Source organism: Caretta caretta, chromosome 5 (genome assembly GCF_965140235.1).
Source record: "Caretta caretta isolate rCarCar2 chromosome 5, rCarCar1.hap1, whole genome shotgun sequence".
In the NCBI taxonomy this organism is placed as follows: Eukaryota; Metazoa; Chordata; order Testudines; family Cheloniidae; genus Caretta; species Caretta caretta.
In genome coordinates, this window is record NC_134210.1 from 94,895,859 (window position 1) to 94,910,327 (window position 14,469).

A 14,469-nucleotide genomic window follows, 5' to 3' on the forward strand; every position below is an offset into this window, starting at 1 on the left:
TTGAATCAGTTCCTCTGTAACGGAGCCCATGTGCTAAATTCCAGTGCATCATTCTTCCCACCTCCCATTGAGCTGTGCATGCTTTAGCAAGCTGTGGAACATGGGCTGTTCCAAACTTAACTCTAACTGAGGTGTGGAGGAATCCCAACTCCATAACAGATTAGAAAACGCACAAAACAGGAGGTACTATACTCTGAGTCAGATGGCTAAGCTCTTAGTATGGTATCAATCTCTAAAACCATTCCAATAGTATAACTAATGTGACAAAGTTCCTCCTCTACCTTGGTGGGTCTTGCGCTTATTGGCGGATTTGCTCGCCTTGGAGCTTCACAGCAGCCCTCAGTTTGGCCGTTTTTGTGAACCCACAGCCCAGGTCAACTCCTCCTGTGTCTGACCAGGAGTTGGGAGGTTTGGGGGGAACCCGGGCCTGACCTCTACTCTGCGTTCCAGCCCAGGGCCCTGTGGAATGTATCTGTCTGGAGTGCCTCCTGGAACAGCTGTGTGACAGCTACAACTCCCTGGGCTACTTCCCCATGGCCTCCTCCCAACACCTTCTTTACCCTCACCATAGGACCTTCCTCCTGGTGTCTGATAATACTCGTACTCCTCTGTCCTCCAACAGTATGCTTTCTCACTCTCAGCTCCTAGTGCCTCTTGCTCCCAGCTCCTCAGACACACACCACAAACTGAAGTGAACTCCTTATTAAAACCCAGGTGCCCTGATTAGCCTGCCTTAATTGATTCTAGCAGCTTCTTGATTGGCTGTAGGTGTTCTAATCAGCCTGTCTTAATGGTCTCCAGAAGGTTCCTGATTGTTCTGGAATCTTCCCTGTTACCTTACCCAGGGGAAAGGGACCTACGTAACCTGGGACTAATATACTGCCTTCTGTTACTCTCCTGTAGCCATCTGGCCCAACCCTGTCACACCAACTATAGAAATTTTCAGTTAAGAAAGTTTGCTGTGAAACTAGACAATTGGCGGGAAGTGTCTTTTACAAAACACATTGTTCTTTTTCCAAAATCTATAGTGGTATGCTGTGCAATTTAGAACTTTTTATTCAGCTGCCTACTCTCCGCTGACCAAACTGAAATCTGCCCACAATAGTGAGGTGTGCAAATCCACAAGGGGAAAAAAATTAGAAAAATAATACATCATAGAAGTTACTTATGTTTAATGCTTAAAAGTCTGAATGCACAAACAATAATCTACCATTATAGAAGTACTGGTGGTCAATACAATGCATTAGAACTATGTACAATGACACAGTTTAGTATCAAAATCTTTCTACACTGTAGAGTATTACGAAACTGTTAATGACATCAAACACTAAGCACTTAAGACACTATTTTTTGCTACCACATTTGGAACTTCAATGAACAGTCCATTTCAACTTGCAGCATCAATCCATTTCTAGTATGAAATTAAGTAACTTTCTACTTATACAATAAGATTTATCTACATCGTTCTTTTGATTTTGATCCATAGCAGCAAAGGCACTGTACATCAGCAGATCCACAGACTTAAAGATTTTTTTTAAAGCATTCAAAAAAAAAAAAAAAAAAAAAGGTCACAGATCATAGTTTAACAGCAACAACAACATAAAAAGATAACACAATGTCTCTGGCACAATGGCACAGCCTGTGTCCATTTCAGGGACATCCAACTAAGACTTGGATAGAACTGGTGGCAAATAAAGCAAGTCCTTTTCCCAAGAGAGAATCCATTCTTTTCTAAACTTCAGAATGAGTGCTCTTGTAAATCCTACTGCTGAAGTCCTTGATTTTGTAGTCTGTACACTGGTAGGAATCCATTCTCTTTGCAGTGCAGTTTCCAATGAATATAGCAAATATTTCTGTAATCTCTTGTAACTGCAAAATTGCTGAAAGACGCACATCTCCCTTCTCAAAGGGATGTGGCAAAAACATCCAGAAGAGATAAAGGTGGCTCTTTGAGGCAAGTTACTGTACTTCTCTCTGCAATACAACAAAGAGATGTTATATTAAAAAGCCAGGATCAACACAGAGGATTTTATCATCCCCGGAAGCATTGAAAACAAATCTATTTACAAAACACTACATGACAGCAGATTGTTACATACATTAAAGAGAAACTTATTTTTGGCACGTTTCCTTACAATTTATTTAATTCAGCTCTGAATTTAACTAGCGAAAAATTACAGGCATATATACACAACCGGTTATAGTTTGTAATTACTCTTCTAGATTTCCAAGCTGGTCTAAAATACATCAGATTACCTCATCTTCCTCCCACAATAATTATTTATATTACAGTAGCACTGAGGAGGTCTCAACCAAGAGCAAGATAAACAGTCAAAAATTTAATATAAGCTATCATTCTATTTAGTGCACTTGTCACTTGTGACCTCCCACCCTTCCTCCTTTCCACCCACCAGCAAAAAACACAAAATATACAACGCACCTTTCAAACCAAGGCAGGGGCAGACAGCTTTATTTAGTCAGTTCATTGTTAGAAAGCCTTCTTTAAACAAAATAAATACATTACAGCTATAATACATAATTAGAGAATCAGTTCAGTGTTAAGTATGCTTATCCCCTCTTCTTCCAAGTAGATATCTTAAGTTTGGTATCACAAGTTCTTAATGAGCATTCACAATTCAATAGCAAGTTAGATGGGGGAAAAAATGAACTCCACAACTGTGATGAGCATTGTAAGTCCTCAGTTTGGAAAAGAAAAAAAAAAGGAATATACAGCAAAGTGCTAGGAGGAGGAGTCCTGTTTGCATTCAGCTTTGTCTCTAATAAATAACTTCATAGACTGTAGCCTTCTTGTCCCCAGAGCCAGTGACAATGTATTTGTCATCCACAGAGATATCACAGCTAAGCACAGATGAGGACTCTTTGGACTACGAGAAACAAAAGAAAAATACATAAGCATAAAGAAATTAACTATTTTTCTGTTTTAATAAAATCAGGTGAACACAAATGGCACCAGATTAGACGATTAAATCAGTAGAGAGTTTACTAAGGGGGAGTGCACGGGAGAGCTTATCTAAATACCAAAATATACTGACTCAAAGCAGAGAGGAAGGGCTGGCAGATGCAACTACAAAAATAATTCCGCAGACTTCCCTCACGTAAAGTATTTAAGACAACACACAGAGCAACATAAAAGGAAAGGGAATGTTTTATTCAATATTACAGAACTGAAGACAACCTATAAAACAAACTAACCCCTCCAATCCTCCGTCCCCCCCCCCCACACTTTACAAACAGTGAGTATTTATTAAACGTTTGTATAACTCAATTAGTTTTTGCCTGCTTAAAAACAAGCCAAAAGCCATCTTGAAAAAATACATTATCCTTATGGAGAAGTCCTATAGAGTTTAACTGGGATAAAACCAACAGGGTTCTAGAGAAATTTGAGAGGTTTCTATAGAAATCACTCTAAAAACCTACAGGATATAATAGAGAATGAGAATCATTACTGTTTTTAGTACCCCCTTCTAAGCACTTTCCAAATGGAAAAGAAAGACCATCCCTGCACCAAGGAACTTACAATCTCAGGAGTAAACAAACAGACAGGTGAGAAGACACCAGAGTGACTGGCATAGTAGAAGCACTTCAATGGAACAGAATACAATAGACAAACAGATCATGCAATGGATACAGCATCAAAATGAGAGAGAGAGAGAATTAATTTATATCTATATCTACCTAGATATAGTATATGATATATATTTATATTTAATATCTGGAGCCCAAAAACGAAGCATCCAGGATTTTGGTAAAAGTTGTTGGAGGCTGGTTGGCACTACTTTCTCAATGATATTCTATAGGAATGAGAGTTTGGAGATGGGATTAGAGTGGGAAAGGTTCTCCTAATCAAGTGCTGATTTCTTGTAGATTAGCCAGACTATAAAGAGTTTGAACAGGTTCGCTTTTCTGAAGGAGGCATCGTTAAGTTCATTAGAAAGGGGCACAGTTAATATTTATAGGATGTTTAAAGAAAAAAAAACGTATAGAAAGGTTATCATTTCCTATTGCATTCCACAAGAACCTTCCATAAGTGTCGGCTCTTGAATTCAAGAGTTTTCCTGCTTAATGTAATGACTTTTAAATCTCAATACACATTATGACATCTTAATGGTGCTTATCTAGTCCAAACCTGTTCAGCTATTTCATGAAATAAAGAGGAACATTTTTAAAAAATGCCATGTCACAGTTATAAATTAGGGGAAAAAGTGCTCACGAGGCTTTATTTCTCTTGTCTGTGAACTGAAAAAAATACACAAGTGTTGAGTCTGGTTTTCACTATTTTCAGCAGGATTCTGGATATTCAATGAATGGTAGATTAGCCACGTGGCACCTGCACTATATTCCACTGCCCACAGCATGATATACAAAGGAGAGGAAATAGGCATAAGAAATTCGAGACAAAGAGGATTAAAAAATGGGCATTAAAGCCCAACTTCAAGATAAGGGTCCATTTTTTTGTAATGTTAAAATTATTAAAATATTATTGAGGACAAAATCTTGTACATCTCATTATAACAGACAAAGTCTTAAAAGAAACATAATTAGCCAAGAAAACCCATTTAAAAACTTCTTAAGCTAACGATGGACCCTGAAAAGTGCACCTCTATTGTACTATAATGTGGAAAACAGCTTTTAGGAGATTATTACCTGGAATATGCTGGCTCCATAAGGTGTTCTCCAGGCATTAAGAAGATTATCTTTTCCAGTGCTTACAAACCATTTTCCTGAAATCAGATTTTTAATTTTTTTTTATAATTATGTTACATTTTCAATGAACTCATGCACAAAACCCCTAGATTACGAAGAAAAATGATCAATTTACACTTAATGAAAAAATTATCCAGAGAACGGTCAAAGTTACATGTGGCTAGATCAATGGTTCTCAAACTTTTTTACTGGTGACCCTTTTCACACAGCAAGCCTCTGACTGCGACCCCCCCTTATAAATTAAAAGCACTTTTTTATATATTTAACACCAATATAAATGCTGGAGGCAAAGCAGGGTTTGAGGTGGAGGTTGACAGCTCGTGACCCCCATGTAATAACCTCATGACCCCCTGAGGGGTCCTGACCCCCAGTTTGAGAACCTCTGGGCTAGATTAAGGTATTTCACTGTAAGTATTTTGTATTAAAAAGAAATCATACAGAAAAAAGTTTAATTTTAGTATTATATTGAACATCTGGTTTTACATTTCCTTGTTTTTATTCAAAAGAAATTTGTTAGGAGAGAAAATACTGGCATAGATGTTGTAGCTTACCACAGTGAGCAAATTTGAGTGACAACACACAGCTCTCGTGAAGATGCAGTTGATACTTGTCTGGTTTAGTAACATGCAACACCTCAACATTACTGTTCTCCATTCCTACTGCCAACCATTCACCAGTTGGACAATAACCCAGTGAGAAGATCTGGAATTAACAGAGCACATGCTTCAGTCAGTAAAGGAGGAGCTTGAAATAGTCAGAGCTAATTCCTGCTTCATTGTTATCACTGTTCACAAAATGTGAGCTACATTTTGAGCTGCTACACAGGTTATAAAAGATGCTAATCGTTTACTACAGTAATCAAGACAATTAGTTAATGTAAATGCAACTCATTTTGAACTGCAATAGTAAAGCATTGAAACAAACTATAAAAGTTACTTTCCTAGCCCATCCAACAGCATTAGAAATATTTCTGTAATATATCTTTTGAACTAAGATCTACAGAACTGAAAACTGGTTACATAGGAACACTTTAATCTGGCAATTCCCCTTTATAAATAGGGCTCTCTGCTGTTCTTGTGGGAAAAATACTGATCTGTCAAACTGAGAGCCATAATCTAGAAAAAATGTTTAGCTGCCATATTAAAAACAGTACCAGAGACTAAGTGAAAAAATTCTAGGAGCTCTTCAAGTTTGCTTTTTTAAAAAGGTGCTAATTTTATAAAATCACTATGGATTTCTCTAACATGTCAAAGCTTCTGAGAGTGAACCTGTGATGTGAAATCATGTTGTTGTAGCTGTCTTCCTTCTCTGAGGTCCCAGGATCTGACTGTATTGTCCAAACCTCCCGTCCAGAGCTTGGTGCCATCATTAGAAATGTCAATACAGCTGGCTCCATCTGTGTGGCCCTGGAATTGTCTGAAAATTTCAAAGAGAAAACACATGCACACGCTAATGGTAAAAAGATTTGGTTTTGATCCGTGTTCATTTTTCCATGCAGATCATGCTAGTTTTGGTTTATTTCCTTTAATAACTCTAGCTATTAAAATGTAGCAAAAGCATATTTTAGTAGAGTGACTTGAATTCCGAATTTGTAGATCACCAAATGAACTGTGTGTGGAATGCCTCAAATAATCAGCCTAGCACATTTTTTTTCGAAGCACCCTATATACTTGAAGCCAAATTTTTTTGACTGTAAAAATCGTGAAGTATCGAAGAGCGGGGGTCAGCTTATCAATGGGTCTATACCAAAAGTTGACCATTTTAAGCTCTATTGAACTATTGAATATCTAATACATTGTCGTCGTAGATCGGGGTCGGCAAACTTTACCCTGATGGGCCGGGAGCCAAAGTGGGCTCGGACGTTTTGTTTACCTGGAGCGTTTGCAGGCACAGAGCCCCTCAGCTCTCAGTGGCCGTGGTTTGCCATTCCCAGCCAATGGGAGCTGTGGGAAGTGGCGGCCAGCACGTTCCTCAGCCTGCACTGCTTCCTGCAGCTCCCATTGGCTGGGAACGGCAAACCATGGCTACTTGGAGCTGAGGGGCTCCGTGCTTGCGGACGCTCCTGGTAAACAAAATGTTCTGGCCCGCCAGCAGCTTAGCCTGACGGGCCGGAAGCCAAAGTTTGCCAACCCCTGAAATATAGGGTTGGCTTAAGAAAGGGTCATATAGTTTTTGCCGTGTTTACCTATCCATCTTGGGGGGACAGCTTATAAATGAATGGGCTGATGAACATGTATACACGGTATGTTTTAAGGTTCAGACTGAGACTGTGACATCACATCAGGTATTGGGAATGTCACATCTTCCTGGGAGGAATTCAGCGTAACATTCTAAATTTACTGGCTCTAAAAAGCATCTGCAATCACTTACTTACACAGGCTTTAATACAGAGTAGTCTCAATGGGATCATCAGATCAACTGATAAAAGCCCATCTTTTACATACATTACTACAATACTGTATAATGTAGAGCTGTATTATTGGGTCCCACTTAAAATGCTTTACACTGGGGATGAGAAATACCCAAACATGTGTATCTGAAACCCCCCAAACTTTGTGCTTTCCAAAATCAGATCTGAATGTGGTGATTCAGGCCCATCCTTACTTAGAATACAAACACTAAGCACAGATCAAAGAGGTGTGGTTGTGTGCAACGTATTACAAAGACCAAACTACTCCATGTTTTAAAGGGATCTAGAAGAATCTTAGCAATATCAACACCAGCTGATTTTACTCTAAGCAGCCATCAGACCCCAATCTAGCAGAATTAGAACAGAACTTTAAAGTCTGCCATTATAAAACCCTCTAATCCTATAAATAAGGATGTAATTTTTATCAAGCTTTTATTATTCTGGCTCCTTAACAACAAAATACTGAAACAGTTATGCTGACAATTAAGATAAGAGCACATTAAAAAAAAATAAGGGAGAAAGTACATGCTATTGTTAATTCATTCTTCACAACCTGACAATCCAGTTCTGTTGACCTACCTGACTAATGTCTGGTTGTGCAGATCCCAAACGGCAATGTTCCCATCGCTACAGCAGGAGAAGCAGACCTTGGAATCGGGGCTGATAGCTAGAGCATAGCAAGCTGGAGCAGAAGATGTCAGCTCTGCTTTTATACGTGGGGTAGGAGCTGCCAGGTCCCAAATGGATAACGTGCTGGCTTCCCCACCGACAATCAGGGTGCGGCCGTCTGGAAGCAATCTGCAGGAACGGATGTAGTTATCTCTGTTCTGTGGAGACAGAAGCCATCACGAGATTACTCATGAGGAAAGGAAAACAGCATTAACATGAGAGCAGAAATCCATAAAAGTATTGTATTCCCTCCTGGTTTTAATGAGCCAGTTACACTTATGACAATGATAAAGTGTATTAATGCCAGAAAATTACACGACATCAGGGAAGTACTTAAACTTGATCTACAAAATTCAGTAGTGAGAGCTATTTAATCTTAATTAGCATCAAAATGCAAAGACCAGCACCCAACTCCAAACACTTCAATGTTCCTGCATTTGACAGCTTTTATACAAGGTTTCATTTTTATACTCTGCTCATTTCAGTACATTAACCCCTTGATAACTGGGTGTACCAATTTCTGACATACCTCCGCCTCCCATTTTAATGAGCCCTGCTGCCCTACCAAGGAGATACTAGGGTCACACGTTTTGCACAGTTCTGATGAAGCAGCAATTACAACAAGAGGCAACATCTCATCAAGAACAGTAAATGACAAGAGAAAAGTTGCCAATAATGGTGCATCTTGTAAGCACATGCCAATAATTTGTTGTTCCCAGTAATAATTTAGGGAGATTTTTAAACTGTCAGAATACATACATACATGCACATGCATGGACCATATATTAGAATACGAGCCTACAAGTAATTTTTAGCACATGAGAGGATATAGGGCTTAAACACACACCCATAATGTCAAAAGTTTATAGACAGCATCTACAGCACTATTTCTGATCTTGTCTCTTGCCTATATAGTTTATGGGGATTTTGGTTTGTCAGGGGAAAAAGCATGTGTATTATAACACACACACACCAGAAACTGAACAATTCAGCAATACACAGAATAATAAAAAGAACCTGAATTAAGCTCACCAAGCTGAGGAGCTGGTTCTCAATGCTGTTGGTACTAATTGATCATCATAACCCATATCTTAACACTATCATATCACTCGTGCACCATCTGAGTATTTTCTAAACTGCTTTCTTCTATCCCCTCCCCATCTGATCAAGCTTCACTTTCATTCCTAGATGTTCACTTACCAGGCAGTCTAGCTGAGAGACAGGGCTCTTGTTCCCAGGGTGGCTGATGTCCCAGACTTTGACACATCCCTTTCCACCAGTATACACGTGTCTTGTGGGGTTGCTTATGGTAACTGCACACACTACTTCCCCGTGATTCAGAGTGTTGATCTGACGAGCATGGCGAGGGATTCCTGGTCCAATGAGGGCATCAGGAGGAAAAGGTACAGGTTGCATCTGACCATCTGCACTTACATGAAATGAATAAGCTCTGAGGAAAGGATAAGGGGAAAGTGATTTAATGAATTACCCCTTGCATCTATTTAAGAAAAGAGAACAAGATACATAAACCATTTTCAAACTTGGCTGCTTACATTTTGGCATCTAACAACATAGTTAGGTACCAAATGCAATGGCCAGATTTTCAGAGGTACTGCACACCCTCAACTTCCATTTACTTTAACAGTAGCCAGGGGAACTCAGTACTTCTGAAGACTTGAAGTTATTAGCTGTCTACATATGGATTTAGTCACCTATCTTTAGGCATCCAGTTTTGAAAATGTTGGCCTTAGTGGTCTCCACAAGGCAAGTTATTCAGACACAGACTAAATAGCTTTTTAGGACTCAAGCCATGTGCTTCTGATTTCTGGAGTGTGTAGGGATATGTGAAGCTATAGTTTCCAACCTTAAGTTTGCCCGTGACTGGGTCCGAGATTTGATATGTGATTTGATATACGATTTGATATACATACGTAGCAGAAGCAGGGAAGCCCACATCAGAGCCTCCCTGAAGACAGAAATAGTAGGGAGCATCTCTTCAAGCTTTAAGGAATGGTTGGGTCCAAGGGGATAGATAGGTGACTATTTCCCTTAGAGGTTTTCATTTATGAACATGAACGTTCAAGAGAGTATAAAGGGGATTAGTTCATTGCCTGGCTTTCACTGAACTGAACAGTGGGGTGCACATATCTTAAGCTTATATTGTATTTTACAGCACTCTGTCAATAGAAGGATTGAAATCAATGACACCATGGAGTTAAGGTTTTTAGGCACAATTCCTGAAATGGCAGTCCAGCAAAAATGTGCAAGTAATTTGTTCTTGTTGTTGTTGCACTGATATGACAAGCACAAATCCCAGTTCTTTTGCTGGAATCAGGACTCTCACTGAGAAAGAATGTGTTGTGTGACTGCCAGTTATGCCACCTGTGAATAAGCTATCAACAACTTCATCTCCAAATATTTTCTAGGGAGAACAGTTAGGTTGTGAAATTGTTTTGTTTTAAGATGTGACATATTAAAGAGTATATATTACTGAACACAAACTTTATTAGACGACTCCTCTGTACACATAAATATATGGTTAATAGAGGGTTCTTAATTTCCACAGACTAGCTAATTCATGGTAGTACTGATGAAAAAACACACATGGTTGTAACAGTAGAGATATGAAAATAGCTCACAGAAATATTATTTTGGAGGAGACTATTGCTTTAATTGTTGCACTGAAATTGAGAGTTTAAAAAGGCAGCCTTTAAAAACCCAACCATTTTATTTGTTATTTAAGTTACACAATGTGCTAATAGAAAAGGAGTACTTGTGGCACCTTAGAGACTAACCAATTTATTTGAGCATAAGTTTTCGTGAGTTACAGCATCCGATGAAGTGAGCTGTAGCTCACGAAAGCTTATGCGCAAATAAATTGGTTAGTCTCTAAGGTGCCACAAGTACTCCTTTTCTTTTTGCAAATACAGACTAACATGGCTGTTACTCTGAAATGTGCTAATATTACAGTGTTTTTTTCAGCAGTATAAAAATGCAACTATATTTACATAATCTCCAGTTTTCCCCTTTTTTTATACTCATAGCCGCAGAAATTTCACTATTTCTGCACCCTATTTTTGCTCTTTTCTCGTTCCGGCAGGCCTGAGTGGCAAGTTGACACTTTGCTTTATGACACGAAACACATTCAAGCCAGGCTCAGGCAATTTTTTTTCGTTGTTGCACTTAAAAGATACAAACTTCCTAATTTAAGTGGATTTGGTCTCCACTAGCAGATTTCTATAGGCACTAGCTAGAAGATCTTATTATTCATCATTTGTTGCATGCCAACAGTGTGTTTGCTGCTGCACAGTACCAAGAGGCAAGCACCTGCCCTGCTCTGAGAATTTACATTGATACCAAAAGTGAATCTTTATTATAGCTTTTTTTTCTTTTTTCTTTTTTTAAAGCAACGTTTTAGTCAAAATGGCTTTGACGCTGTAACTCAAGATGTTGTCAATGGAGCTATGCTGATTTACACCAGTTGAGAATCTGGCTCTTAAAGCAAATAGTAAGTGCTATGTATAATTATTCAAATACATTTAATCTTGAAAAAGATCGGGTGTCATATTACTTTTCCCCCCTCTCTCCATGTACCATTTATTACAAGTCCCCTTGTACCACTGTGCAGGTCATCAGTAATAGGAATATTTACCACTAACATAGAATTTCGCATGTTTAAAGCACTGTAAATATATTACAAAACTCCTCAATTATAAAGATCTGTACAGATATCTGCAGCTCCTATTTTTGAGTCAGACTGTACTGTTCCCTAGGAAAATCAGGCAATAATTAAAAAACCAAGGCGAAGTACAGGTAACAAGATAGCCAATGCAGCACATTCCATTTCAGAGAACGCTCAGTGAAAATAGCTGAATACAACTTAGGTCTCCATCTTTGCAGTCTTCAAATCTAGCTAATAATAATTAGCTATTATTGACCTTGTAAATAGTGACTATTATGCCAGTGCATTAACAAACATTTGAGATGCAACAAAACCTTTCACTTTTTTAGTTATTATATTACTGTAGTGACTGTAAAGGAACTTGCTGGATGCTCTCCACACAGACAGGAAGAAGGTTCCTTGCTCCACAGAGCTTACAGTCTAAGGCTCTGATCCTGTAAACTGCTTAGTGCCAACTCCTGAGCCTGCATAGATCCTCAATTAAGTTATCCTGGCTCTATGTAGGTGCAGGTTCATCAACACAGAGCAGCTGACAGAAGACAGCCTAAGATGACAAGTAACACTGGGGGAGAGGGATACAATCATAGTATGTACAACGTTTATATATTTAAAATCAAGTTACATCAACATACCCAAATATCCCTCAACCTCTCCATTATTAGCTAGTCTATTTTTCTTTAAGTGTTACAAAGGAAGTGGAACTTGAGGCCCTTCAAATAAAACCCAGATCAATATGATTTGCATTACTATTTTTTCCCCTCCCTCTAACTCAAGGGGGATGTGATTGGGGAGTTTGTGAGCCTGGAAAAAGAATTACACAGCAAACAAAGCTGTTAGAGTAGGTCACCTTTTCTGGCGAGTTCCATCAAGGATGAATTTGAACATTATGAAACCATAATTCTTCTCAGTATTTTCAATCAAACAAAACATTTCAGCATTTCTTTCTCTGCACACTGCTATTTATAGCATCTAATAAGCTTGCAAGTGATTGCAAGGCTTTTATGCCCAATGGAATTATTTTTAAGCTGAGAGACACAGTACAGCAGACATGTATACCAGAGATTCCTTTACAGTTTGTATTTCTATACAGAGATGGGTCCCCTACTTCACATTTAGAAAAGGAGATCTCTCTGCCCACCACAGACTCTCATTGCTCTATGCCATTTGATACCTCCTGGCTGGTAGTAGATTTTAAAAGAAATCTCCAAACAAGCTTTTAAAATAAAAACAACGATTAAACCACCCTCCCTATCCCTTCAACCCTAAACTTACTTCTAGTCATGCAATAATATTCAGTAGCCCAGGGGAAATCTAGCCAGCAAGGGAACACTACTTCAGTAAATGATTAACTTCATAAATTTAGTGTTTAAAACTCACGGTTTTCCTCCTGGGATGCCTGTCAGATTGGGAGGGATGCCTGGGACTCGCATGTGATGATGTGGATCAAAACCAACCTGCAGTTTTCCCCAAGCAGAACAAAAAGATGTATTAAGTGGGGAATTAAGCGAACATGAGTTTCATTTACCTGTTCCACAACATATTCTCAAAATTAGAGATAGGTTGAACTAGATTTAACCCTGCATGTCTTCAATTTAACAGACCCCCCCACCCCCAACTCCAAACATGTTCACATCCCCTGGGGCAAACACTTACCACTGGAGACCTCCCATAAGCTGCTGCAGCCGCTGCCGCTGCAGCTGCCGCACTCATTTGGGGGGAAATATTATGCAGCCCCGCATACGCAGCTCCTGGACTGGTCAGCTCTCCATTCATTCCAGCATGTGGCACAATTCCAAACGGAGCAGGATAGGGACATGGCACCGCCATTGGGGTCCTTAGACCGGAAGCTGTTGGGGGAATAGTGCTCAATTTAAACAGGTATAAGGGATGCTCAGCACTTCAAAGAAGAGAACAACAAACAGAAGACACAGACACAGAATGCAGTGTTGTAAAGGACTGAAAAGTTAGATGCTTTTCTAGAGGCCTAATTGTTACTAACCTAAAGGGTCGACTCCTGGTGGCTTGCCAGGCACGGGCCTCAAACCAGGAGTAGAATTGCTGCCTGGAGTTGGAGCGTCAGTCCGTGGAGTTGGAGTATTTGATTTAGACACAGGAGTGGTAGATTTCTCATTCTAATATCAAGAGAGGCAATGAAAGACAATTATTTTACTTTTTGGCTTCATATATAAGATATTGTAGATGACAATTAAAATGTGGTTTGATTAGTGAAACCTAGTTTTCAATTTTTAATGCTCAGCACTGGCAATGGAAAGAAGCATGCAGAGTGACTTAAAAAGGAAGGGTGACCGTAGGAATTAACTCTAGGATTCACAGCTTTTTCTCCTTTAGGTCACTGATGTGATTCAGGATACAGTCAATGACTGAAAATCATTACCATCTGACAATCGTATTGGCAGCGTATGTGAAACCTGTTGGTGGTCTCAATCTGCTCCTGGTGGACATGTGTCCACATCACGATTAGCACCTTTGTTGGCAGTGTGAGGCCCAAAATCGGACAGACAAGCAGACTGAAATAATGGACTCACCCCTAGCCGTGATCCCTATAAAACAGGGTTGAGGCACAATGATGGGGGTAGTGTGAGGAATCTTGCACTGGCACTGTTGTGGTATGCCTGTTTGGTGGACAAACAGCAAACTTCTGTGTTTAACCCTGTCACTCCAGCACCTCTCCTGAGCACTACATTCACTACAGAACTGATTTATATAACAATGTGAGAAGTGAAAGTGTACTGAAATGTTGAGAATTGCAGGAAGAGTTACAGTGCAGCTTAGCAATGTGATAAACTACCGTCACCAAAAGGAAGGGAAAGAAGACCCCCCCACACACAAGCAGCCTTTTGCAAGCAGCCTTTTTTTTGCATTGTGATCTGTGATGCAAGTCGAGGAAGACTCTTGTAAATGACAGACAGAAAATTAAAACTACCTGGTCATTTAAACAAAACTAACAATCAAATCACATCCA

At 39.3% G+C, this 14,469-nt stretch overlaps 1 protein-coding gene across 11 annotated transcripts in view; it reads right to left on the bottom strand.

Annotated features, from left to right (window-relative positions):
* Positions 1-1,155: 1,155 nt before the first annotated feature.
* Positions 1,156-14,469, bottom strand: part of TLE4 (TLE family member 4, transcriptional corepressor) — a 121,230-nt gene continuing 107,916 nt past the window's right edge. For 10 of the 11 annotated variants that reach the window (XR_012668573.1, XR_012668572.1, XR_012668569.1 and 7 more), the window contains 10 exons: positions 13,486-13,618; positions 13,140-13,333; positions 12,864-12,940; positions 9,005-9,254; positions 7,715-7,962; positions 5,994-6,141; positions 5,277-5,427; positions 4,666-4,742; positions 2,441-2,885; positions 1,156-1,974 (listed from right to left, as the gene is read on the bottom strand). Coding sequence is in view for 1 of the 11 variants with exons in the window: in XM_075128692.1 (XP_074984793.1) it covers positions 2,778-2,885; positions 4,666-4,742; positions 5,277-5,427; positions 5,994-6,141; positions 7,715-7,962; positions 9,005-9,254; positions 12,864-12,940; positions 13,140-13,333; positions 13,486-13,618 (1,386 nt within the window). In the remaining 10 variants the exon portion in view is untranslated. Of the gene's footprint in view, positions 1,975-2,437; positions 2,886-4,665; positions 4,743-5,276; positions 5,428-5,993; positions 6,142-7,714; positions 7,963-9,004; positions 9,255-12,863; positions 12,941-13,139; positions 13,334-13,485; positions 13,619-14,469 lie in introns of those variants that run through there. The other variant, XM_075128692.1, reaches the window with a different exon arrangement.